This window comes from Carcharodon carcharias, chromosome 15, assembly GCF_017639515.1.
Source record: "Carcharodon carcharias isolate sCarCar2 chromosome 15, sCarCar2.pri, whole genome shotgun sequence".
NCBI classification, from domain to species: Eukaryota; Metazoa; Chordata; class Chondrichthyes; order Lamniformes; family Lamnidae; genus Carcharodon; species Carcharodon carcharias.
This window is the reverse complement of record NC_054481.1, coordinates 125,840,234-125,867,684: the sequence shown is the minus strand read 5'-3', so window position 1 is coordinate 125,867,684 and position 27,451 is coordinate 125,840,234. Positions and strand designations below refer to the sequence as shown.

General features: G+C 42.9%; 1 protein-coding gene across 1 annotated transcript; it reads left to right on the top strand.

The window, feature by feature from the left end:
- Positions 1-655: 655 nt before the first annotated feature.
- gpr157 (G protein-coupled receptor 157) lies at positions 656-26,746 on the top strand. The gene is made up of 4 exons (XM_041206359.1): positions 656-1,285; positions 6,746-6,959; positions 18,965-19,159; positions 24,257-26,746. Exons 1-4 carry the CDS (start codon positions 909-911, stop codon positions 24,464-24,466), a joined length of 996 nt encoding a protein of 331 aa, XP_041062293.1. The 5' UTR covers positions 656-908; the 3' UTR covers positions 24,467-26,746.
- Positions 26,747-27,451: the final 705 nt, after the last annotated feature.

Below are 27,451 nucleotides of genomic sequence, written 5' to 3'. Positions count from 1 at the left end.
AAACAGAATTACCTGGAAAAACTCAGCAGGTCTGGCAGCAACGGTGGAGAAGAAAAGAGTTGACGTTTCGAGTCCTCATGACCCTTCGACAGAACTTGAGTGAATCCAAGAAAGGGGTGGTGCCGTCTGTCAGGTGAAACATCAAAATGGACATGAAAGATCCCATGGCACTATTTTGAAGAAGTGCGGGGGAGTTATATCCCTGGTGCCCTGGTCAATACATTACCCCTCAACCAACATCACACAAACAAAATATTTGGGGCATTGTCAGATGGTCTGAGGGCTTGCTGAGCGCAAATTGGTTTTCCTGCATGCATGAAGTTGCTTTTTTTTTAAAAAAAAGTAATTATTCGGCTGTAAAGTACTTTGGGACGACCTCGGGATGTGAGTGTATTTACAATGCAAGCGTTTCTTTCCAGCTTTCCTTGGTGGGATTGAGGCTGTGCTGTTCAGGGACGGACGGGTGGGTGTGTTTTAAGTATTTGACTGTGTGTATTCGCTCGAAGCTTGGGAAGGCGGGACCCACGCCTGCTAGCCAGCTAGAAACGGCGAGAAACAGATTCCCAAAGGCGTGCGTTGCCTCTCACATGATGTTTACTGAACTGGAGGTGGGAGCGGATATGTGAAAGTAACGCGGGTTGGCGGGGTGGGGGGGGGTGTAGTGGGTAGCTCTTCCAGGGAGAATCTGCTTCCTGAAGCTGGAATAAGACAGCATTTTCATCCGAGCAAAGGGGAGGGGAAATTTAAACCAACAGCCACATGATCGGTAAAAGGGCTTTAAAACTGCGAATGTGGAATTGAATCTTGCAGCTGAGTTTTTTTTTAAAGGGGGGAAAAAAAGACTTTGTTTGCAAAGTGCTCAGTGCAGCTTGAGTTGCTACTTTTTGAGTTGCTACTTTTTTGCAAATATGTTGCACGTGCCCCAGACAGAAGTTTACACGTACGAGAAAATTATTATTTTTATCTCCTGCTGCCTCTCTTTCCTGGGCTCCTCACTGATCATCGGGACCCACTTCTGGTGGCCGGATTTGCGGACCAAAGCCCGCCAGTTGCTGGTGTACCTCTCGCTCGCTGACCTGCTCTCGGCTGTTTCCTATTCCTATGGGGTTATGCGGGATTTCCAGAGCTCCACCTGGGACTGTGTGTTGCAGGGGGCCCTATCCACCTTCGCCAACACCAGCTCTTTCTTCTGGACTGTGATGATCGCCGTGTACCTGTACTTTATCATAGTCAGGTCGGAGCAGACGCTGGCCGATAGTTTGGTCGTCTGGTTTCATGCTGTTAGGTAAGGCTGGTTGGTTGACCTCCACTCCATTCGTGGATGTGTACGAACGAGATATTTATTTTTACTCCTCTCTGTCGGGGCTCAAGTAATGGGACCTAAAGCTACCCAGCTCCGAGTTATACCGCAGTCTGAGAGTTTTGGGATGGGCTCACTCAACTCAGTTATACTGCGCTCTCTGTGTGGGTGGGTGTTGTGTGTGTGTGTGTGTGTGGGTGGGTGTGTGGGTGGGGGGGCCGGAGTGGGTCTTCCCAGTTCAGAGTTAGACCGCACTCTGTGAACTCTGACTGGCGTGAGATGCAGACGGTACTTCGCAACATATTTAAAGAAGAAATCTGTGTAAATTTGTTACTCTAACCCAGAAGTTCTGTCCTCCTCAAAGAAAGAAAATTTTAGCAAATGTTCTACTTTGGATTTATATATATATATATATGAAATTGAGATGTTTGACTTGAAAGTTAAAATTAGCCGCCAGCAATGTTTCATTTCATTAGCGTTAAGGTTCTATTGGTTGTGCATGCAACCTACTGTTAAAATGCTCTTTGAAACTCTTTTAAATTTTACCTTATTGATTTTAAACTGCACAAATAAGTTATGGACAATACCAAAATTGTGCATTTTTGTGGGTTGTTCTATTGATGAATGGACAGATTTCGTTTTCCTGAGTTGGTGCTGGGGTTTTTGCAATGTTTGGGGTTTCACCAAACAGATGAGAGAGCCCCAGAGAGTTTGAATCTCTACCTTGTGGTGAATCTCTGCAGAGTCAGAGAAGCTGTGGTTTTACCTCATCCTTGGTCAAGAGAAGGAGGGAAAATTACATGAGGTTCCTCTGCTTCCCCAGTAAAGCAGGCATAGGCAGAATGGTGGTCATTGGGTGAGGGGAGTTTGGATGTCACTATCACAGCCTTATATTGTTGAATAGACAGTGATAGCCACCATCTTGCCTGTTGAGAATGGCCTCTTTCGCAAGAAGCTTGGAACTGCAGCCACAGTAGGAGACAAATTTGAATAATGCTGAAAAAAGGCATATTGATGAAGCTTTTCGTCTTGCACTCATCAGGACAATTTGCAAGAATACCAAATTGTAAAGGGAACAACAATTTATACTGCATGAGAAGCGAGTGCTGGTTGGTTGGCAAGTGGACTCTGGCACATGTGTTGCCATGGAGGATGTGCCAGTTAACTGATAACTGACGGTTAACTTCCAAGCTCTGTTTAAATAATTCAAGCCAGGCAGGTTGACTCTGGTCAAGGCATTGCCTGGTTTGAATTTAAACAAAGCTTGGCAGTTAACTGTCAGTTATCAGTTAACCGGTGCCTTCACCATGATAGAGGTGTTGCCAATCCGAATCCACTTGCCAACCAATCAGCATTCCCTTCTCATGCAGTATAAATTGTTGTTCCCTTTACAATTTGGTATTCTTGCAAATTGTCCTGACGAGTGCAAGATGAAAAGCTTTGACATGTATTGTTTTCCAGCAACACTCAAGCTCTGTACTACCAAACGACTATTATTTGGAGAGAAATTGGAGGAAGAAATAAAAATACTTTTAAAGCTGAAAGTTACAATTGATCTGAATCTCTACAGATGACAAAGTTGTTTGGAAGAAGATGATGGGTGAGATTTCAATTTTAAAAGTGGACATTTTGAAACCAAGGTCTATTTCCTGTGAATGTTTATTCTCTGAAGGCAGCAGCTCAAGCTGGGTGGGCTCCCAGTGCTGGAAGGCTTCTGGTGTTTCTTGTTCTTTGCAACGCATCTATGGCACCAATTCTTTAATTGGCCTCCTTTCCTTTATCTGTCTCAATAAAGGGTGGGTGTCTCCTTCTACAAACCCCTCCAATGTGTAGCTTTTGGTTGCTGCATTCCAAGTTATTGCTTTCAGTTTTGACCACATTGGCTTTCCCTGCCCCCTTTTTTAAGTTGCTGCAGCCATTCAGGAGATGCAGCAACACTGGATTTCCTGCACACCCGCCTCTCACCCCACCAAAGAAAGCTCTAACGAAAGAGCAGCCATAGTGCAGAGAGTCCACCCTCAGCTTGATGGCCAGACTGACCCTGGAGAACATGCAGCAAAAAAAGGCCCATGAGTGTTTCCTGCCCTGTTGTACCTCCAGCAGAAAACCATCCACAATGGAAAATCTAGCTGTAGGTGCCATAAGATGGACGGGTCATTGTGGCAGTACCTCTTCCCAATCTGTCCTCTCTCTGTATCCATACACCATCCTGTTTAAACTGAGGACCCTGGATGATGAACAAGAGGCCTGGACATTTACTGTTCTTCCTTCCTGCAGCCTAAGATTCTGTGGTCACTTGCAGTGCTCTCTCTCAGAAAACACCAGTGACTGGAGTAGGTATAGAATTGGAGACTTGAGCACAGACTTCTTGGCTGAGGCAACCAGTGCAGTACTGATGGAGTTAGAGGTGCCATCTTTTGCATACGATGTTAAACTGAGGCCCACTCTGCTCTCAGGTGGGAGTGCAATTTCAAAGGGGAGTTCTCCCTGGTGTCACTGCCAATATTTAGCCCTTGACCAACATCACTCGAACAGATTATTTGGCCATTATTACATGGTGGTGTGTGGGAATTTGCTGTGCGGTAATTGGCTGCCACATTTCCTACATTACAACAGTGACTGCACCTCAAAAGTACTCCATTGGCTATAGATGCTTTGGATTATGAAGGTTGCTATATAAATGCAGGATTTCTTTGTCATTGGCTATGTGATACACGTAAAGTATTTATGTATTGGCCAACCAAGCCACATTTCCTCCATCAATTTCTATTCCTCGCATGAAAGGTTTTGTTTGTAGAAACTTAATGAATATATAGGAGGTTATGATGAACTTATATAAGACACTGGTTAGACCTCAGCTGGAGTGTTGTGTACAGTTCTGGGCGCTACGCTATAGAAAGGATGTGAACACATTGGAGAGGGTGCAAAACGAAAATGGTTCCAGGAATGAGACACTTCAAACAGGAGAAGTTGGGACTGTCCTCCTTGGAGAGGAGAAGGCTGAGAGGAGACTTGATAGAAGTTTTCAAAATAATGAGGGGCCTGGACAGAGTAGATGGGCAGAAACTGTTCCTGCTCGTAAATGGATCATTTACCTCGAGAACCAGAGGGCACAGTTTGTGTTTTGCAAAAGGAGCAAATGCAAGGTGAGAAGAAACTTTTTCACACAGCAAGTAGTTAGGGTTTGGAATGCACTGCCTGGAAGTGTAGAGGAGGCAGGTTCAATTGAGGCATTCAAGAGGGCATTGGATGATTATCTGAATAGAAACAATGTGCAGGGTTACGGGGAAAAGGCAGGAGATTGGCACTAAGTTAAAATGCTCAGGGAGCCATTGCAGGCACAATGGGCTGAATGGCCTCCTTCTACACCATAATGATTCTGTGATTCTGCAAGCAGGTAAGCTGATATATCTTGACTGCAAGTGCACTTGCCTCTCACTGTTGGTGAAGAGTGCTCCGATGAGCAGCTGGCTTCAAATGTCACACACACTTGAGAAATTCTTGAGCAACACAAGTGAGCTATGGTGGGGGCCAAGTTCATTTATCTCTGGCCATTCTGTTAAATTTGCTGTTTGAAAATAAGTAGACACTTTGCATTTGTGTAGCACCTTTCGTGACCGTTGTACATGCTGAAACGCTCAGTTGATGAAGTACGGTCACTGTTGTAATGTAGGAAACTTGGCAGCCAGTTTGTGCACAGCAAGCTCCCACAAACAGCAAAGAAATAAATGGCCAGATGAACTGTTGTAGCTCCTGGCTGAGAGAGAAATGTTGGCCAGGACAACAGGAAGTCTATAAAAACAAAAAAACTGCGGATGCTGGAAATCCAAAAACAAAAACAGAATTACCTGGAAAAACTCAGCAGGTCTGGCAGCATCGGCAGAGAAGAAAAGAGTTGACTTTTCGAGTCCTCATGACCCTTCGACAGAACTTGAGTTCGAGTCCAGGAAAGAGCTGAAATATAAGCTGGTTTAAGGTGTGTGTGTGGGGGGGCGGAGAGAGAGAGAGAAGTGGAGTGGGGGTGTGGTTGTAGGGACAAACAAGCAGTGATAGAAGCAGATCATCAAAAGATGTCAACGACAATAATACAAAAGAACACATAGGTGTTAAAGTTAAAGTTGGTGATATTATCTAAATGAATGTGCTAATTAAGAATGGATGGTAGGGCACTCAAGGTATAGCTCTAGTGGGGGTGGGGAGAGCATAAAAGATTTTTAAAAAATTTTTTAAAATTAAAAAAAATTTTATTTTTTTAATTTTTTTTTAAATAATGGAAATAGATGGGAAAAGGAAAATCTTTATAATTTATTGGGGGAAAAAAAAGGAAGGGGGAAACAGAAAGGGGGTGGGGATGGGGGAGGGAGCTCACGACCTAAAGTTGTTGAATTCAATATTCAGTCCGGAAGGCTGTAAAGTACCTAGTCGGAAGATGAAGTCTCCCCACTTCTTGGAAATAATACTGTGGGATCCTTTGCTTTCACCTGTGAAGGCAGACAGGACCTTTGTTAAATTTCATTGGAAAGATTGTACCTACCAGCACTCGCCCATTGCTGCGTAGAGATGCCAACCTATATTCTTGACTTGAGCTCAAGACTCTGAAGTGGATCTTGAACCCTCAACCTTCTGACTGTAGCGGGAGGTGGTGGGGTGAGAATACAACCACTGAGCCAAGGCAGACTCCTCAAATTGTGGCAAAACATTGTTGTTTGATTTTTATTGGGGCTTTGCTGTAAGGGTAAGGAAGGGTACTTTTAAGAGAGTGCAGTTGCTTTGCAAACACAATCACCGTGAAACAATCTGATTACTCCATAGCCCTGGAAACTTGAAATGAAAGCTCTGACAGCCTGGGGGTTACAGCCAAACTGCTCAGCCGTTACTGCGCAAAACAAAACACGGCCACCAAGTTCAATAGTGGCTTTGCTGCATGAATCTACCCTGATACTCCACTATTTTCAGAGAAGTGAGCGTGCGAGTTAACTCTGCCTGTCACCTTTAGCATTCCACCGAGTCGATGGTGGGGTTCTGTGACCTGTGTGACAAGTAGTGCACGCATTCTTGTCACCTTAAGACAGATAAAAAAAATTCTCCCTGAAAAATTTAATCCTGTAACTTTGCTCAATGTTGTCTTGGCTTGTTAGTTATCGTGTATATCTAGGTAGTCTCAGGGTTCTTGTGCTTGAATATGTGATGTTAAGGTGCTCAATAATGATACAAGAGTGCCACGTCTAATAAGACATCCCCAATTAAACAATATACAAGATTTACAATGTTGTGCCTATCCAGTTCAATGCAGTCCACTTCCTCTTCCTCTGCCCCACACCAGCCCTGAGGCTTCCGGTTTCCGTGGGCTATTAGATAATTTTGATGCTGTATTTGAAGTGAATCAGTTGATGGAAAGCTTGCTGATGTTACTGATGGACGTCAATCTCTCTCTTTGTTTTGCAGTTGGCTTGTGCCTCTTGTGATCACCGTGGCTGCAGTTAGCCTGCAGAAGATAGGTTATGATGCTTCCGATGTGTCGGTGGGCTGGTGCTGGGTTAGCATCCAGGCGGAAGATCATGTCTTGTGGATGCTGTTAACGGGCAAAATCTGGGAATTCATAGCCTACATCACCCTGCCAACCCTTTACATCCTCATTAAGAAACACATCTACAAAGCGGTAAGAAGGAACGTTTCGTGATGGCGCTGATGAAGGCTGATCTGATGTGTAAAGATCAGTGACCCTGCAGATGAATTTTTTTTGTCCCACCTTCTAGTAAAACAGCTCAGTGGTGGAGTTGATGATGGGGGAGGAATGAAAAGCTTAGCTGAATTACCACTGCTTCTAGCCAACCACTGAAGATGAAAAATGTCAAGCACTATCAGCTACTTCATAAGCGGTTGATGATTTACGTGTCTCTTACAGATACATAGTGAACCTACATTTTCATTTGTTTCTCGGTCAATTTTTTTTAAAAATTCTTTCATGGGATGTGGGCGTCGTTGGCAAGGCCAGCATTTGTTACCCATCCCTAATTGCCCTTGAACTGAGTGGCTTGCTAGTGGTATCGTTGTGGACCACTAGACCACCGTTTCAGAGGGTAGTTAAAGAGTCAACTACATTCCTGTGGGTCTGGAGTCACTTGTAGGCCAGACCGGGTAAGGATGGCAGATTTCCTTCCCTAAAGGATATTAGTGAACCAGATGGGTTTTCGCAACAATCAGTGATAGTTTCAGTAATGGTGACCATGGAACTAGCTTTATATTCCAGGTTTGTTAATAAAATTTAAATTCAGCCGGCTGTCATGATGGGATTTGCACCCATGGCCCCAGAACTTTAGCCACTAATTCGGTGACGATACCACTAGACCACAATCTCTTCCTCCACCTCATTTTGTTAGTGGATAAGCATCGTGCTATTAATTGAGGCACAGTTTTGGCCTAAGTTGGCATCTTGCAGTTTCAATGGTTTATGTTTTTCTAATGAGGCTTTTTTTGTAAGATTTGAAGTAACTTGGGATTGTGAATTTTTTTGAATCTGGATTTGAGAGGAAACCTCTAGTATTCAGAATTCCTCTGCTGCTTTGTACAGGACTACTGTTTTGGGTGGAAGGAAGGTGCATTATTGTGTTGGGACATGGTGTGGACTGTACCATAAATTCTAAGGAAAGGTGGTGGTTATTCCAACAAGCTACCGTCTCAATTATGCACTCTGCTGGTTAACAGTTTTATCAAAATGCAGATGATTTCTAAATATAAAGTCTACAGTTAGAAATCTAATGAATAAGATAATTGGATTATAATATTTTTAAGATAATTTGCAAAAGAACCAGAGGGGAAATGAGAACATTTTAATGCAATATAATCTTTAATCTTTATATATAATCTTTAATGCACTATCTTAAAAGGGGTGGTGGAAATACATTCAATAATAACTTTCAAAAAGGAATGAGGAAGAATGTACAGGGCTTTGGGGAGGGGAGGATGCGGGGAGTGGGACTAATTGGACAGCTCTTTTTTAAAGAGTGTGCACAGTCGTGATGGGCTGAATAGCCTCCTGTCCCCCAAGATTCTAGGAGGGCACACCTGTCTGCAACCTCCAAGATGAATGTCCCATAAGAACCACAATTAAGCTCCAGTCTTTAGTTAAATGTTTTTTCTACAAATGATGATGGACATTTCAACACTGTAGATCGACTTGTGTGTAACACTACAGCAGCTTGGTACTTCTGCCTATGACAGGGCTCATCGTGAAGCCTGTGGAATCACTACACAGCTGACTTACTACTTGACAGAAAGAGCTAATATCCTGCTGCTTCTATTCTATTTGTGTAAGTTTGCAATTGCCCTGTGACAACGCAGGATGTTGTGAGGAAAGGGTTTTGTGATCGGACAGTTAACAGGTTCAGAGTGAACAAAATAAAGATTGTGCAAGTTTTTGTTTATTCTGATTTGAGTAATCGAGATCTAGTATGAGGTACCGAATTTACAGGAATGCTGGGAAGCCTGCAAATAGTGTGACTATAATCGACACGCGTTTAAAAATGGCATTAGGGCTGTCCATGTAGCAAGCATTTGTAAATGTGTAATATGAATAAGACGATGTCAATTCACAAAGATAAGCACAGATCATGGAGGCCATTAGACCTGTACAGAAAGAACTTGCATTTATATAACACCTCTCTCAACCTCAACAGCAACTTATATTTGCTAACATAATTAAACGTCCCGAGACACTTCACAGGAGCATCAGAACACCAAGTATGACACTGAGCCACATAAGGAAATATTAGGTCAAATGGCCAAAATCTTGGCCAAAACAGTAGGTTTTGAGGAGTGTCTTAAAGAGGGAAAGAGGCGGACTGATTTAGGGAGGAAATTCCAGAGCTTGGAGCCTGTTGGTGACCAATGGTGGAGCAAGGACATGCCAAAGCACTTCACAACCAACAAATTACTTTTGAAGTGTAGTCACTGTTGTAATGTAGGAAAATGCGTCAGACATGAGCCATTCAGCTTGTTGGGACTGCTCTGCCATTTAATAAAATCATGGCTGATCTGTATCTCAGTTCCATTTTGCTACCTCTGCTGTACTCATTGAAACATATAAAAGTCTGACAGGGCTGGACAGATTGGATACAGGGATGACGTTTCCTCTGGCTGTGGGGAGGGCGGTCTAGAACAAGGGGTCACAGTCTCAGGATATGGGGTCGGCCATTTAGGACTGAGATGAGGAGAAACTCCTTCACTCAGATAGTGTTGAACCTGTGGAATTCTCTACCACAGAAGGCTGTGGAGGCCAAGTTACTGAATATATTTAAGAAAGAAATAGATTTCTAGACTCCAAAGGCATCAAGGGGTAAAAGGGTGGTGGTGGTGGTGGTGGTGGTGGTGGTGGTGGGGGGGGGGGGGGGGGGGGGGTTGCGAGAATGGGATTGTGGCGTTGAGATAGAGGATCAGCCGCCATGTTGAATGGTGGAGCAGGCTAGAAGGGCCGAATGACCTCCTGTTATCTATGTTCCTACATTCCTTGATACTCCTGACTGAACAAAAATCTAACCATCTGTCTTAAAAGCTTTGCCTGTTAAAGCATCTCTTTGGTTGGAGAGTTATGGATTCCTACCGCCCACTATGTGGCAGCAGGGGGGGGGAAGGTAATTTTCTGACTTTGCTCTTAAGTGGCTTAGCTCTAATTTTAAGATGATATTACCTTGCTCTTGATTTCTCCTACTTGAGGAAATAGTTCTTCCATAACTATCCTGTGGAATCCTTTTTTAAATGGCTGGATCATTTCATCTCTCCAATCACCTATGGTTACAAGCCAAGTTTAAGCAACCAGGCTTCATAATTTAACCATTGACCTTATCCCATTTCGCGCCCCCCCCACCCTCAATTTGTGTCTTGCTGCCACTCAAGTGAATCCAGAGACTTTCCCTTCACCAATCTACCTCAAACACTCGGTTTAACTGAAACTATTACTTGATGCAGTAATTAGTGCCAGCATTGAACTGATCGAAGACTGAAATAGCCGATTCAATTGAAATGGTCAAAAAAGGAAACCTAGAATGGCGTGTTGGAAAAAATGTTTTCATTACCGCATTATAACTATGGTGTCCAACCTTTCCCTTTTACAGAGAATGAAATGCAGTTGATCAGACTAAACTATGATTTTTCAGCCCAACTGCAGGAGAATGGTCCAGGAAAGTAGTCTGTCCCTAGATGATGTGCCACTTTAAAACAGCTAATTGAGTTGTCACATGTCACTGAAGAAATGTATTTGTATCCCTTCCAAATTCCACCTATTTACAATCTAGTTTAATCCTGAAGGTTCAGACAGAATTAGACAAATTCCATATTAGATTTTCTTTTGTGTGGGGGGAGAAAAAAGAAAGACCTGATTAAAACAAAGCCGATTTAAAAAAAAAAATTATTTTTATTTTACCCAGAATAAGTTAATCCTTTTTTTTTGAAAAACACTATTGCAATAATGTTGTACTGTTTAATCTTTGCCCTGTGGCTTGGCGAACAATACAACATTTATGCTTCAAGGCTGAGCCAGTTGAAGGCTGGAGGAGGGGGAGAACCCATTTACATGGCCTGCTGGATTGCGTAAAAATAGATGCATGTTTAAATCAAAGGCGGTGCTATATTTGTCCTCTAGACAAGAAGAATCAGATTGGAACAGTAGTTTTGTGGTTATGACCATCACTGGATCCCTGGTGTTGACTCACCTCGTCATTCCCCACTTTTCTTATTGAGGTGAAGGCGAGTTAACTTGGAGTTGCTACTGCTCTTAAAGACATTCCAACTAGTTCAAAGGTGGAGGAAGATTCACCCACGGAGCTTAAGTAACCACCACAGATCGTCTGAGAGATATTCCCCCACACAGAGGAGAAGCAAAATATGGGCCATTGGGAGTCCCCAGATTTCCAGAAGGTGTCTGATAAGGTGCCACGTTGAAGGTTATTGTGGAAAATAGAAGCTCATAGTGTAGGGGGTAACGTTTTGGCATGGATAGAAGATTAGCTAGCTAGCAGGAAACAGTAGGCATAGATGGGTAATTTTCAGGTTGGCAGGATGTGACGAATGGTGTGCCACAGGGATCAGTGCTGGGGCCTCAACTTTTCACTATTTATATAAATGACTTGGATGAAGGAACCAAAGCTAAATTTCCTGATTAAGTAGGAAAGATGTGAAGAGGACATGAGGCTACAAAGAGAAATAGATTGGCTCAGTGAGTGGGCAAAGATCTGACAAATGGACTATAATGTGGGAAAATGTGAAATTGTCCATTTTGGCAGGATGAATAAAATAAAGAAGCATTATCTAAATGGTGAGAGATTGCATAGCTCTGAAATGCAGAGGGATTTGGGTGTCCTAGTGCATGAATCACAAAACTTTAGTATTCCAGTACAGCAAGTAATTAGCAAAGTTAATAGAACGTTATCATTTACTGTGACGGAAATTGAATACAAAAGTAGGGTGGTTATGTTTCAGTTATACAGGGCATTGGTGAGACCACACCACATTGGTGAGAGCACTGTGTACAGTATTGGTCTCCTTATTTAAGGAGGATGTAAATGCATTAGAAGCAGTTCAGGAGAGCTGGAATGGGTGGGTTTTCTTATGAGGACAGGTAGCACAGGTTAGGCTAGTATCCACTGGAATTTAGAAGAGTAAGAGGCGTCTTGATTGAAACATATAAAATCCTGAGGGGTCTTGACAGGGTGGGTGTTGCAAGGTTGTTTCCTCTTGTGGGAGAATCTAGAACTAGGGGTAATTGTTTGAAAATAAGGGGTCGCCCATTTAATAACCGAGATGAGGAAAAGGTTTTTGAGGGTTGTGAGACTTTGGAGTTCTCTTCCTCAAAAGATGGTTGAGGCAGAGTCTTTGAATATTTTTAAGGCAGAGGTAGATTCTTGATAAGCAAGGAGATGCAAGGTTATCGGGGGTAGGAGGGGATGTGGAGTTGACATTACAGTCGGATCAGCCATGATCTTATTGAATGGCAGAGCAGGCTAGAGGGGCCGAGTGGCCAATCCTGCTCCTAATTCATATGCTCTTGCCTGCCTGATCAAACTTATTTGTCCCCTCCACAAATACAGTCAAATGCAGGAGGCAGTGGCATAGTGACAATACCATTAGATAATAATCCAGAGGCCCAGAGTAATGCTCTGGGAACTCAGATTTGAATCCTATCATGGCACATGATGAAATTTGAATTCAATAAAAATCTGGAATTAAAAGTCTAATGATGACCATGAAACCACATTGTCGATTGTTGTGAAAACCCACCTGGTTCACTAATGCCCATTAGGGAAGGAAATCTGCCGTCCATATCTGGTCTGGCCTACATGTGACTCCAGACCCACAGCAAAGTGGTTGACTCTGAACTGCCCTCGGAAATGGCCCAGCAAGCCACTCAGTTGTATCAAACCACTAAAGTCTAAAAGGAATGAAACCAAACGAACCACCCAGCATCGGCCTAGGCACTGGAAACGACAACGGCAAACTCCACCCTGTGGACTCTACAAAGTTCTTACTAACATCTGGGGATTTGTGCCAAAATTGGGAGAGCTGTCTCTCAGACTAGCCAAGCAACAGCCTGACATAGTCTGTAAGATATGATTCCATGAATACAACTATGTCCTAGATACCACCATCACCATCCCTGGATATGTCCTGTCCCACCGGCAGGACATACCCAGCAGAGGTGGTAGCACAGTAGTATGCAGCAGGGAGGGAGTTACCGCAACATTGACTCCAGACCCCATGAAGTCTCATGGCATCAGGTCAGACATGGGCAAGGAAACCACCTGCTGATGAATCAGTGCTCCTCCATGTTGAACACCACTTGAAGGAATCACCTGAGGGTGGCAAGGGTGCAGAATGTACTCTGAGTGAGGGGCTTCAATGTCCATCACCAAGAGTGGCTCGGTAGCACCACTACTGACCAAGGTGGTTGAGTCCTTAATGACATAGCTGCTAGACTGGGTCTGTGGCAGGAGGTGAGAGAACCAACAAGGAGAAAAAACATACTTGACCTCATCCTCACCAACCTGCCTGCCACAGATGCACCAATGACAATGTGGGTAGGAGTGACCACTGCACAGTCCTGGTGGAGACGAAGCCCTGTCTTCACCTTGAGGATACCCTCCATCGTGCGATGCGGCACTAGCACTGCTAAATGGAATAGATTTCAAACAGATCTAGCAACTCAAGACCTGGCATCCATGAGGTGCTGTGGGCCATCAGCAGCAGCAGAATTGTACCCGACCACAATCTGTAACCTCATGGCCTGGCATATCCCCCACTCTACCATTACCATCAAGCCAGGGGATCAGCCCTGGTTCAATAAAGAGTGCAAGAGGGCATGCCAGGAGCAGCGCAAGGCTTATCTAAAAATGAGGTGTCAACCTAGTGAAGCTACAACATGGGACTACATATATGCCAAACAGCATAAGCACCAAGCAATAGGCAGAGCTAAGCGATTCCACAATCAATGGATCAGGTCTGAGCTCTGCAGTCCTGCCACAAATATCCCATCCTCAATGATGGGAGACCCCAGCACATCAGTGCAAAAGATAAGGCTACATTTGCTACAATCTTCAGCAGGAAGTGCCAAGTGAATGATCCATCTCGGCCTTATCCTGAGGTCTCCAGCATCACAGATGCCAGTCTTCAGCTAATTCAATTCACTCCACGTGATATCAAGAAACGGCTGAAGGCACTGGAAACTAAAGGCTATGGGCCCTGACAATATTCCAGCAAGAGTACTGAAGACTTGTGCTCCAGAACTTGCCACACCAAGCTGTTCTACTACTGGTACAACGCTTGCATCTACCTGACTGTGTGGAAAATTGCCCAGGTATGTTCTGGACGTAAAAAGCAGGACAAATCCAACCCTTCCAATTACTGCCCCATTAGTCTACTCTCAATCATCAGTAAAGTGATGGAAGGGGTCATCAACAGTGCTATCAAATGGCACTTGCTTAGCAATAACCTGCTCACTGATGCTCAGTTTGGGTTCTGCTAGAGCCACGCAGTTTCTGACCTCATTACAGCCTTGGTTCAAACATGGACAAAAGAGCTGAACATCAGAGGTGAGTGAGAGGGATTTCCCTCGACATCAAGACAGCATTTGACTGAATGTAGCATTAAGCAACCCTAGCAAAACTGGAATCCATGGTATTCGGGAAAAACACTTCACTGGCTGGAGTCATATCTAGCAAAAAGGAAGATAGTTGTGGCTGTTGGAGGTCAGTCATCTTAGTTCTAGGACATCACTGCAGGAGTTCTTCAGCGTAGTGTCTGAGGCCCGAACATCTTCAGCTGCTTCATCAATGACCTTCCCACTTCTGACCTTTTGATGGAAGTAGTGTAATTGTGCAAGCATCAATGTTCAGCACCATTTGTGACTCCTCAGATACTGAAGAAGTCCATGTCCAAATGCAGCAAGACCTAGACAATATCCAGGCTTGGGCTGACAAGTGGCAAGTAACATTCACGCCACACAAGTGCCAGGCAAAGACCATCTCCAACAAGAGAGAATCTAACCATTGCACCTTGACATTCAATGGCATTACCATCGCTGAATCCCCCACTATCAACATCCTAGGGGTTACCATTGACCAGAAACTGAACTGGACTAGCTGTATAAATACTGTGGCTACAGAGCAGGTCAGAGGCTAGGAATCCTGTGGTGACTAACTCACCTCCTGACTCCTCAAAGTCTATCTGCCATCTACAAGGCAGAAGTCAGGAGTGTGATGGAATACTCTCCACTTGCCAAGAAACTTGACACCATCCAGGACAAAGTAGCCCACTTGATTGGCACCACATCCACAAACATTCCCTCCCTCTGCCACCGACGCACAGTGGCAGCAGTGTGTAACATCTACAAGATGCACTGCAGGAACTCAGCAAGCCTCCTTAGAGAGCACTTTCCAAACCTATGACTGGCATCATCTAGAAAGACAAGGGCAGCAGATTCATGGGAACACCACCACCTGGAGGTTCCCCTCCAAGTCACTCACCTACCTGACTTGGAAATATATCGCTGTTCTTTCACTGTGGCAGGGTTAAAATCCTGGAATTCCCTCTCTAACAGCACTATGGGTGTACCTACACCATATGGACTGCAGTGGTTCAAGAAGACAGCTCTTCACCTGCCATGAAGATATTAATGTCTATAATGTTACTGGAAATTTTTAAAAATAGTTTAGTGGTGTCTATGTCTGTGTGTGTGTGTGTGTGTGTGTCTTAATTGGATTGATGCCAGCTGGTCTATAAGCTTTAATGTATTGAAAGAAATAGGTGTGAAATGGTAATTAGATAAACATGGGAAAGTTTAAAAAGATAGATGTCAAGGGGGCAATTTGCATTTTTAAATAAACCATCCAAAAGAATGGGTGAAATCTTGCACCTAGCTGGAAGATGCCAAGCAATGTGTTTATTTTTTTTCAACTTGCTAGTAAAATTGGTGGGATGAAAGGATTTAATTGTTAGAAGAGGTAAAATTAAAAGCCCAGTTATACAATGGAAAATTTACATTCAAGGCGCAAGGAGATTTGTGTGTAAGGGAGAGGCATTTTAGATTCAACAAGTATGCAAAGCCTCAAGCTGCTGTCTGCAAAGGACCCAGAGCTGAATTTTGAATGCAACTGTCCAGGATGTGTTTTATCAGGTGTCCATTTAAATCTGAGATTTACTGTTGCCTTAACGTGGGTGTAACTGAGAGTCAGATTGGTTAGGGGATTTTTGTAGTTATAGTAGTAATTTTGTAGACGTATATGTGTTTACAATCTTTCTTGTGTTAATAAATATTTAATTTAGTTTTATAAAACCCTTTGAGATTCGGTGGTCTTTTTACTATTGAATTCAAAGCCTGCATCTGGAAACATACAAATTGAAAAAATGGGTTATGGCAGTTGCTTCAAGTTTCCCTCTGGGATTTGAACATCTCAGCCCTTACCATCGGCTGTGTCAAAATACCACCACGTTCTCAAGGGTAATTAGAGATGGGCAATGAATGCTGGCCTACTAGTGATGCCCAGGTCCCATGAGTGAATAAAAAAAATTCCCAGCAGGCATTTCTATCCACACTAACCAAGGACATTTAAGGCATTTACTGCTCTGATTCCAGTTTCACCTTCTCCAACTAAACTAACCAGTTTTTATTAAAAAAAAATCTTTCATGGGATGTGAGTGGCATGTTTGCTAGGCCAGCATTTCTTGCTCATCCCTAATTGCCCTTGAGAAGGTAATGGTGGTGAACCATCAATTTGAACCATTGCTGTCTTTGTGTGGTGGTTAAGTACAATTGAGTGACTTTTTAGGCCATTTCAGAGGGCTGTTAGGAGGAGTCGGTGGGTCTGGAGTAACATGTAGGCCAGACCAGGTTAAGGATGGCAAATTTCCTTCACTAGAAGGGCATTAGTGAACTAGATGGGGTTTTTATGACAATTGTTGATAGTTTCACAGTTTCCATTAATTAATCTTGTTATTGGAAAGTTTTGTGTGGAGAAGAACGCATTCCTGTAACAGGAAGTATTTTAATCAGGCACATTTGAGTAAGGGGAAGAGGAGAGAATTATTATTTTTTTTTTTGATGAACCACTGCTAGCCTTGCAACAAACATTTCTCCCTCCTCTGCTGAAGGTGGTGACTTCACTGGGATAATGTTTCTTCTTTGCTGGCCACACTCCAGTACACCCTCCCAGGCAACCAATCCCTAAAAAGTCATTAAGCTGATAACTGAGGATGATGAATGGTCAGATTATGGATAAAAGGCAACAGTATGGAACTTAATAGGACTACTCTTTCAAAGACACAGCATACGCATGAAGGGCTAAATGGCCACCTTTCTCCTTGGCTGTAAGTTTCTATAATTGTGTTCTAGGCAGAGTATATCATTTGGTATTCAACCATGCAGGGGTAGCGTAGCTGAGGTTAATCCTTGTGTCTATGTGAACACATATTAGATCATCAATGGATAATGATTGAGCACAGGAGCCCTTTATCTCTGGGGATAGGTCTAGATCACAGAATATTCCACAGCTCAAAACTCCTATTATGCAGTTCAAGATGTGAAGATCAATTTTGCTGTAACATAATGTATTCCTCCTTTTAAATAATGACCAAATCATGCAGCTACTGATGAAGTGGTCTCTAATGATGTGTTTATGACTGGAGCAAATTATGTCTGGAATTTGATGGTGGCTTCTTGAATAACTAATAATTGGAATCCAAGATATGCCACCTGAAATTCAAAGGGTATTTTCATTCTATTTTATTTATTCCTTAGCTGGTGAGTAAATTAAGTACAGAGTTTACATTGAATGTTTTGAGGGAATTGAATTCTCTCCCTAAATCTCTCTGCTCTCATCTTCTCTTTCCTCCTTTTTAAGATGCAAATGAAAACCTACCTCCTTTGACCAAACTTTTGGTCATCTGTCCTAATATCTCCCTTATATGTAGCTTAGTATCAAATTTTGTTTGATTAACGCTCCTATGAATGTCTTGGGACTATGTTAAGGTTGCTATATAAATGCAAGTTGTTGTTGTTGATCTCTTTTCTTCAGTGTAATTCCATTGGGTTTGACTGATTTAATCTGTGTTTCTATATTTTGGTCCATTGACCAAACTAAGAGGATGAATGTGGATCTGTGACAGACCACAGCTTGTGGAACTTTGTCTTCTCGTTAATCCAGTTGAACACAATGAATAAGGACTGAACCATTTCAAGACTCAGCACCTGTGGGGTTTAAAAACGTGTAGTCAGGGATTCACGCCCACAGGCAACCAAAAAGTATGGTCACCACAAACCTTAATTTCTGTCTGTATTAAGTCCTCTGCTGGCTGCTCCTGTCAGTTTATAAAATCCTAGAAGCTTGCAGCACAGATGACCATTCAGTCCCCATTGTTCCTGTGTCAGCCCTTTCAAAGAGTTATCCAATTAGTCCCACCCTCCGCTCTTTCCTCATAGCTTGCAAATTACTCCATTTCAATAGTAACGCGTTGTTCACTTGGAATTCTTTATCATCTGAAATGACACAACATTAATTTTGATCTAGTTAACCAACATGTGTTGAATTAATTGCAATGTTAACTAGTTAATATCGAATACCCATAAGGTCAGGGAACACTACTGCCAACAAGTCCCCTCCCCCGAACCCCAAGTCGCACACCATCCTATTCCTTTACTGTGGCTGGGTCAAAATCCTGGAACTCCCTCCCTAACAGCACTGTGAGTGTACCTACACCACATGGACTGCAGCGGTTCAAGAAGGCAGCTCACCACCATCTTCTCAATGGCAGTTAGAGATGAGCAATAAGTGCTGGCCCAGCCAGTTACACTCACATCCTAAGAATGAAAAAATAAAATATGTCTGAATATTGGTTTTGATTTTCTACCAAGGGGTAAATAATGGGCAAACAGCTTCCCATCACCCTACAGATGCCAAGCTAGCCTCTTGAAGGGGACTTTGGTGAAACTTGGCCCCTGTTTACCTACCAGAAGATTAAGGCATTAAAAGAATAATCTCTTTTCCAGGGAGCGGGTATTAAGGCTTTTGCACTGCTCTTAAAGCTGTGAGCAGAAATTACATGATCCCAATGTAGCAATGCCTGCTGTATGATTGCATTGACCTTCAGTGGAACTAAATGTGCTTTTTATTTTTTGCCCAGCATGAAGCATTATCAGAGTATCGCCCTATTCTCGCCTGCAATTCCAGCCGCCTCTCTCGGTCTTCAATGGCAGATCGCAAGCTCACCATTATACCCATCATATTCATCTTCCTTCGAATCTGGAGCACTGTGAGGTTCATTCTGACACTTTGCAATTCGCCTGCTGTGCAAAATGGAATGCTAGTAATACTACACGTAAGTATAATGATTCTGAAAACACACGGTTGTTGAGATATAGCAATTTGTAATTATGGCTGTCTCTCAACTCAACAACCTTCTGATTCAGGGGGAAGTCATCTGTTCAAGCTCTGTTCTGGGACTTGGACATATTCAGTTTCTGAGCAGTCTGGTAAATGCCTTAGAAACATAACAGATTTAAAAACCCAAGAAGAATAACAAATGATGCAAGCAGAAATGTACCTCACTCATGCACTTCCTCACCAAATAAGGAGCACAGAGCACATACAGAGCACAGTTTCATTCGCAATTATGAACGCAGGAGGGAACCATTTTGCCTCACACCTGATCTGCCATCGACCAGGTAGATATGGCTGATCTGCATTTAAACTCCACCCATCGGCCTTAATACCCTTGGCTAGCAAAAATCTTTATTGACCCCAGATTTACATTAATTGAGCTAACATCTACTGCTTTTTGTGGAGGAGGGGAGATTCACATTTCTATACTGCCCTTTGCATGCAGAAGTGTTTCTGAGCTTCTCTCTTGAATGGCCTGGCTCTTTAGACTGATAAATAAGTACAGTACTATTGGAGTGCTGCATCGTCGGAGGCGCCATTCTGATGAGATGTGAAAGCCGAGCTCTGTCTGTCAGTCAGGTAATGTGAAAAAGCACTGTCGCACTTTTTACAATGAGGTCCTCCTGTTTTGACCAAGCTTCACCTTTCAGCCACACCCTTCAGAGATGAATGGACTGGTCATCTGAGTTGCTACATTTTGAAAGAACCGACGCAGACTTGATGGGCTGAATGGCCTCTTTCTGTGCCGTGCTGTTCTATGATTCCTGTTTATGGAATCTTGATGTGCAAATGCAATAATTGGGTGCCCTTTGGGACATTTGAACCTGCCTAGAGCTATAAGCACTTGTCTTTATGTAGCTGGCTTCTGTACTTTCCTCAGGGCTTGAAGAGCCCAAAAGGACAAATGCACTTAACAGGCCATCATTAACTGAGCTGTTTGGCCTGCTGGTAGCCGAAACATGTGGCTGTTCCATCAAGCCCCATTTTGTTGTGCTGCTAGGGACTGTATTGTGTCCAGTGTTGACAGTGGTGGACACTGCAAGAGCACTGCTTTCGATATTGCTAGTTTACTGCTATTGGCAGAAATACCATTACAGTGAAAAATGCCAAAGCAGTTGGGATGCAAGTGTTAAAAATACTGAAAAACCACTGTTGTATGTTTAATGTTTGACCTGTAGAGAAGTTATTGAATCATACTTTTCTCCTTCAGTTGTCCTAGATTCGATTGGTTACGGTTAGTAGCCAGGAGCTATTACACAGAATGGAATTGAAGTTTAGACGCTACCAGTGTTCCACATTCAAGTGGAAAGATCCATCATTGCACAGGGAAGGGTCCAGGCTGAATTCAAAACCCATATTTAAAAATGATAGTGATATATTGAGGCTGAAGGACAGTGCTTCCCAAGCCTTTTCCCTGATGTGACCCCATTTTAATGCTTTCTTGGGACTTCTTGTGACCCCAGATTGAAAGTTGTGGGGAGGGTGGAAGGGCTTTTGAGCAGAGGGGATGGGTGCTTGGCCGCGGTGAGGGGGATGTTCAGAGCGTTGTTTGGGAGTGGGAGGGGTTTGCGGTGTGTGGTCGACCAGGCTGGAGGATTGAGTTGCTCTACAGGGGGAGAAATTTGTTGACCGGGGGTGTTGGGGTGTTGAAAACAGCTGTGCTTACCCTTTTGACCAACAGACCAACCTTCTTACAGGCTGTGGCTGTTGTCACAATCAGGCCTCGGAACAGCCCATCGACAGGGGGAGAATAAAGCATTTAAGGGGGCCTCACAGTTGTCAAGACTCAGCCTGAGCTCCATGGCTGTCTCAGTCTATGACCCCAGAATCTTATCCTGCAACCTCATTAGTTTGGGAACACCTGCCATAGGGCCTTAAAGCCTTTGCTCAATTTATGGTCCAATTCTTCTATCCATTGTTTTTTTTTTTAAATAAAAACAGTGTCTCTGATGTAGGATGAGCTGGGATGATGAATGCAAAGTAGACTTTCCCATAGCAGATTGTTGTCCTCTGAGGTTAGTTTTATTAAATGCCATTTTGGGCTGGATTTTCCATCAGGCTCAGGTTAGTGAGGTGGATGGGCTCCAGAGCCCACTTTGCTGCCAGAGAAATCTTCTGGGAGGCAGCCTCCTATTTGGCATCCTGTTAAAGATGGAAGACGGGCTCTTGAGGCTGCAGGCCCAGTCAGAAGGCCCACAGCGATGTCCCGTTGGAAGCCTCATCAGGAGAGATGGGCACTATCTGGGTAGGCTGGTGAGCATTGTGGGGGGGATTTAAGGGAAGAGGGCGTCTCAACATGGAAGTGCCCTTGGCTGCCTGCAGAGAAGCCCAAAGCTGGTTGGGCCATTTGGGTGGAGGGGAAACACCTCCGCTTGACACGATTGCATTCTTTCACCCCTGTGGCCCCATTGTTCAGGTGTGGAGCCTCTGGCTCCGATGGGACCCTGGCTACCATTGGGAGGCCTCCTTAATTTGATTTGGCTGGTGGGTGCTCTGCTTGCGATAAAATACTCAGCCATTGCAAAATGTGCTTCATTGAATTAATTGACTGCCTTCATCCAATCCAAGGCCCTGGGAAAACTCCCTAAAGACAGGACTGTGTCAGGGAGCTGTCCCGACACAGCTTCCTCCATCTTGGTCTCCACAGGGCCAGGAAAATTCAACCAATTGTGTCTGTACTGTATGTGCTTCACCTTTTAATGATGATAACCAGCTCATGTCTGACAACCCTGGGCTCTCTATAACACTCTACTAATTGTGTGCGACTTGGAGAGGGGGAAAAGATAGGATGTGTCCCTGAAGGAACAGATGCATATGAACAGGAGCACAGCAGGGAACCATTTGGCCCATCATGCCTGGAGTACTATTGCTAGCACTTCAATTGGCGTTATTGGTACTTTTCTGACTGCACTTTCAAAGATTAATACATGTTGGATATTAAGATGTGCACTGTCTATTTTATCAATGAAATAAATTGCTTTGTGCCCTCAAACCTCTGCATTTTCAACTATAATGAAAAATCTTTCGATAAATTCATTGGAATGAATAAATTGTTGCGGTTGTTTGTGGGTGGGGTGGTGGTTAAGTACGTTTTATTTTAAAAAAAGCATCTCCCATGACATCGTTAGCAGTGTCGGGGTATGTGGTTCTATAATAGGGTAATGGAGTGAAAAGCCTAACGTTTTTAACACTCGCAAGAGTTTTTATTACAAGCTGAATAATGTTTGGTGAAGCATCAGATTGTACGGAGTTGAGGAATATTTACTTTGTACATCCTTGTTTCAAGTCTTGCTCACCCATCACCCCTATGCTAAGTGACCTACTTTGTGTCCTGGTTAAGTAATGCCTCAATTTTTAAAATTCTCGTCCTTGTTTTCAGATCTCACCTTGACCTTGCACCTCCCTATCTCTGTCATCACTTAGAGTCCTCCAAGATGTTTGCGCTCATCTAATTCTGAACAACCTCAATTTTGAATTGTTCTGCCATTGATGACTGTGTCTTTTAGGTGTGTCAGGGCCTGAGCTCTGGTATTTCCTTAACCCCTTCTGCCTCTGTCTATTTCTTCCTTTTAAGATGCTCCTTAAAACCTACCTCTTTGATCATTTTAACCACCCATCCTAGTCTCACCTTATGGTGCTCGGTGTCTAGTATAATGCTCTGGTGAAGCACTTTGGAATTAAAGGTGCTATATCAATGCAAGTGGTTGTTGGAGAGTGCCAGCCAAAACTTGAATATTGCTGAAAAAAGAGACATGCTGTCAAAGCCTTTCATCTTGCACTCATCAGGACAGACACAGCCAATAGTAAAGGGAGTAACAATTTATACTGCACGGGAAGAGACTGCTGATGGGTTAGCAAGTGGACTCTGGTAGAGTTGTTGCCTCATGGTACATGCAGAATGGAACAGTTAAAAGCTCGTTGTAAATTCAAAATTTTTGCATATTTCTTCACTCTTTTTGGTCACTCTCTCATTAATATCTTCAGGTTGTTGCTCCTTATGCTTTGGGCTTTAGAATCTATCTAATAATTCAAAACTTATTAAAAGGGGTAGCTGGTTCAAATCATATGGGTTGGCGATCAGAATCGGGAGCTGGTTTTTGGCTGTCCGATATCTGCTGGGGTTCACCTATGCACGCTGCTGTGATTTGGGTTTGGATAGCAATCAGTGTCTGGGCTTTTGGCTCTGGGAAGATTAGAACTGCCAGCATTTTCTTCCCAAGAATATACCTTTTTAAATGGTGGTTAGAGGAGGGGGGGGGAGATATGTAGATGTTATCTGCGCACAAGATGCTAATTCACAAGAACGTAAGGTATGTTTTGACTGAAGGTAGGGTCTGCCAACTGCTGGGGCAATACAAGCTTGGTTTCTTATAGCTGCACATAACTTGTGTGGGGGGAGAAGAATCATTGGGGTGTTAAAAAGTGTAGACTTTTGATTATTAGAATAAAATAAAGCACTTTTCATGACCTCAGGATGTCTCAAACATTTCCCAGCCAATAAAGTACTTTTGAATTGTAGGCCCTGTTGAAATGGTGGCTAAAATAAATAAGTTCTATCCACTGTAAAGGCTGTTATGGGTCATATATATCTCCCATTCCTCCACCCCCAACCCCCCCATTCCCATAAAACAGAAAGCACATCCCTCTAATACTGACTTCCTGAAGTCATCAAATGCCCTCTAAATACAAGTCCTGTTTTAAAGCTTTAAGGAGCTCTCGATTAACAGCTGGGGTGCAGTTGTCCTCCATTGAGGTTCAACAGTAATTCGACAATAGCCACAGGCATGTAGTAATTCTTACAACATGACTTAATTTGGCTCGGTGTAGTTGCGTGTCTTTTCTCTCTCTCTCTCTCTAAGGGCTGGCATCCCTTGATATACGAACTTCTTGGAAATGACAAAGGCTTCATTGTATGTAATCAGCCGTCTGTAAGAGGATGATTTTTTTGGTTGGGGGTGGGGGGGGCTTTATTTTTGTTCAATATGCTAATTATTTTTTTCCAACCTCTTTCCCCTTCCCTTCAAACGTCCTACAGGGAATAGGAAACACCTTTCAAGGAGCAGCTAATTGCATTATATTCGTCCTTTGCACACAAGTTGTTCGGACTCGACTGGTTTCCTGCCTGTGCAGCTGTTTCAGGTTCGAGGTTGACCCAATGCCCCACAAGGCCAATGTGAACAATTATGGGGAAGCAATCTCTCGGCGAAATGCAGAAATACTTCCCTCCTATGTAACTGAAGAGTAAGCGGATTCCAGAAGGGGGGTAGTGGTGGCTAATCGAAGCCGGCTGTAAGCGGTTTTAAGCAGTATCGAGACACTAGGCACAGAAATGTCGCACTTTGTTGTTGTAAGATAGTGTTTGATCTGTTGTGGTGCTGACGGCGAAGAAACCTGGTCTTTTGGAGGAGTCGCTTGATGGGTGTTTGTGACGGACGGGTCTGGCCGCGCCTCGTCGGGATGCCGAGGCTAGAAACTTTCCCACGTAACATTGCACAACCGAAGAGGGGCAGCCTTCTGAGCTGCATATGCTTGTCTTGTAAACTACAGTGCCTGTTACATTTTTTTTAATACAAACTCAACACGATTGATCTAACAGCAACTGTTAAAACCTGCAAGAGTCTGCTGCAATACTTGAACGTTGTTAGATACCAGAACGTGAATTAAAAATGCTGCTTCTGACTTCTTGGTTTAAAAAAAAAATTCTCTCTCTGCCTCCCCGACTGACATTTTAAAATCATCTTTGGTGTGAAAATCCTATTATTGATATGAGGGGGCTTGTGTGGCTTGACCGTAACCCCTCGGGACTGGGAATCAGTTTGCATTTATAATCTTCAAGTTCCGTTTTCCATCTTCTCGAAGGCTGTGACTAATTTTGGACACTATTAGCAATGACGTGAGGTAGAGGGTTCTCAAAGAGGGTTCTCTCCCACTTCCCCCCCGCACTTATATGTCACTAATTCTATCCCGGAGTCCTCATTGGAGCCAGACTTGGTTCTAGTTCAATACCTCAAACTGATGATATCAAAATACTCCATTTTCAGAGAAATTAATAAGCAGATCAGAACATACATTCTATGTCTGTTGCAATCTGCTGCTCCAGTTAGTAATGTCTAAAGGCTGAAATTCTCCTGTCCATGTTGTCACCAAAGTCAATGTAGGAACAAAATGCTTTGCCCTTGTGCAGACCTCTGTTGAAATTATCATCAGAAAGAATTTTTTCTTTATTCAGGAGAACAAACTGTTGAAGTAAATCTGATTGATCTTAAACTTGAGTTACAGGCAGGTGGTGAGCTCTGAATTTGTTTCTGGTGTAACAAGTACATTGACTCATGGTCAAGCTATTGTGTACTCTTTCGCAGATGAGGGATCTTCATCGAAACCATTTTGAGCAGGTTTTTTTTTCCCCCTGCAGTTGCCAATTTAATCATACACTGAAGGACCTAATTCCAGTACGCTGAATTGGGTAATTGTTGGGAACAGCATTCAGCCCTGACCTCCATAATGAAAATACAGATATGAAACACAGAAGTCCTGGTTGGGGTGGGGCAGAAAGAATTGAAAGAGGGAGAGAAAAGTTAATGTAAAAACTACTTGTAATAGCAGAACAACAAAATAGACTCTCAGCCTTCTGACTTAATTTGGCCACTAAGGGCTTAATTTCCAGTGATGGCCACTCCCAGGTGATAGATCATATTAAATCTGCCTTTACTCCATTTGCTTTGGAATGTACATGGAGTAAGCACTGGACCCATTTCTTTTCCACTTTAACTTTTTTTTTGCTTAAAACAAAAAAAGCCTAAAACTCTAAGCTAAAATCGTGAATCGAACATTTGCTAAGATTATGGATCCTTCTCCACTTCACTTATTCTCATGTTCTTTATATTGGGGGGGGGGGGGGAAAACATTTTCACACTTTTTAAGATTAAAACTCAGCAAGACATTTTTTGTTACTTTTTAAAAACTAACTACAGCTGGATACTGATGTGTAAATGTTCTGATACCTTTTGATAGCTACCTTCTCTTTTGCCACCAGTGATTACACTTCCAATGTAACTCATTAGGTGTGAAGTATGCAGAATACCTGGAAGTGCATGAAAGACACCTGTTTACAAATTCTTGCTTCATAAGGCTGAAGGAAGTGATATCTTTCTCTTCCCCTGATCATGTTTAAAGACATCTTTCAGTGACAAAAATACCCAATAGTTCACACTTGCTTGTACACATCAGGTACCATTTGATTGTCAAGCAAAGCGTTGATGTAAAAACCTGAGCACTCATTATCACAACTCACCTTTACGATTCTGTTACTCTTTTTTAAAATTAAAATTAGTCAAAGTTTTCTAAATATCTCAACCAGTTTCCTTGCTGGTGTTTATTCTGGATATGGTCAGATTAGAATATGTAAACATAGCCCCAATGTTTTCTCGGTAAGTTTGAACGTAGGTTTTTGAAAAAATGTTTGTTACAGATAAAAGAATGTATTGTGATCTATGACAACTAATAAAGTACTTTTGCTAATGGGAAACTTTCTACCACACATCCTGTCTTAATTTCCTGGGTCAGTAAAACTTCATTGCATTTGTGAAAGGTAGCCTTTTAAATTGATTTTTTTCCCCCATTTACTCTTCCTGCTTTATGTGAATGGATGGTCCTATATTCGTAGATTTTCCCTTCTAGTCCTTCCTCGGTGTGTGTGTGAAGCATTTAATTCTTGCCCAGAAGAATATAAATTAAATGACAAAATTTGGCAAAATTTTGCTGCATTTGAGCACCTGGGAGAGGGTGAGGGATGTGGAGACTGTCCTATCCCATGAAAGAGCCCCACTCCTGCATTCCTAGAGCAATAGGATTCCTATGTTTCTAAATTCACAAAAAAAATGTTGGCAAGAATGAGAACTTCAAAAGCGTGGGGAAAACCAAGACTTTGACTCAAATCAAGGTGGGAGCCAATAGAGGTTTTAAAAATTATGTAAAGTTGAGTGACTAAACAATGAGATTATTTTCACTGGTCTGTGAGCTAGTAGCTAGGGAGTAAAAGCTATTACCAGAAAATGGAGTGGGGAGTTCGAGATTTATTTGCACAGTGGGTTATTGATCCTTGAAATCCTTTTTGGCAAATAGTTATTGACACAGATAAGAATATCATTTAAGTATTGTTTATGATTGTTGTCCTTTATATTCAACCAATAATGTAAAGGACCTTTGTCCCATTCCCAACTTCCATGCAGTA

What these genes read in the sequence shown, in the direction of transcription:
- gpr157 (XM_041206359.1), top strand. Translation starts at nt 909, where the DNA reads ATGTTGCACGTGCCCCAGACAGAAGTTTACACGTACGAGAAAATTATT. An exon ending in GTCTGGTTTCATGCTGTTAG is followed by an intron (nt 1,286 to 6,745) that starts GTAAGGCTGGTT and finishes TTTGTTTTGCAG; the next exon opens with TTGGCTTGTGCCTCTTGTGA. An exon ending in AGAAACACATCTACAAAGCG is followed by an intron (nt 6,960 to 18,964) that starts GTAAGAAGGAAC and finishes TTTTTTGCCCAG; the next exon opens with CATGAAGCATTATCAGAGTA.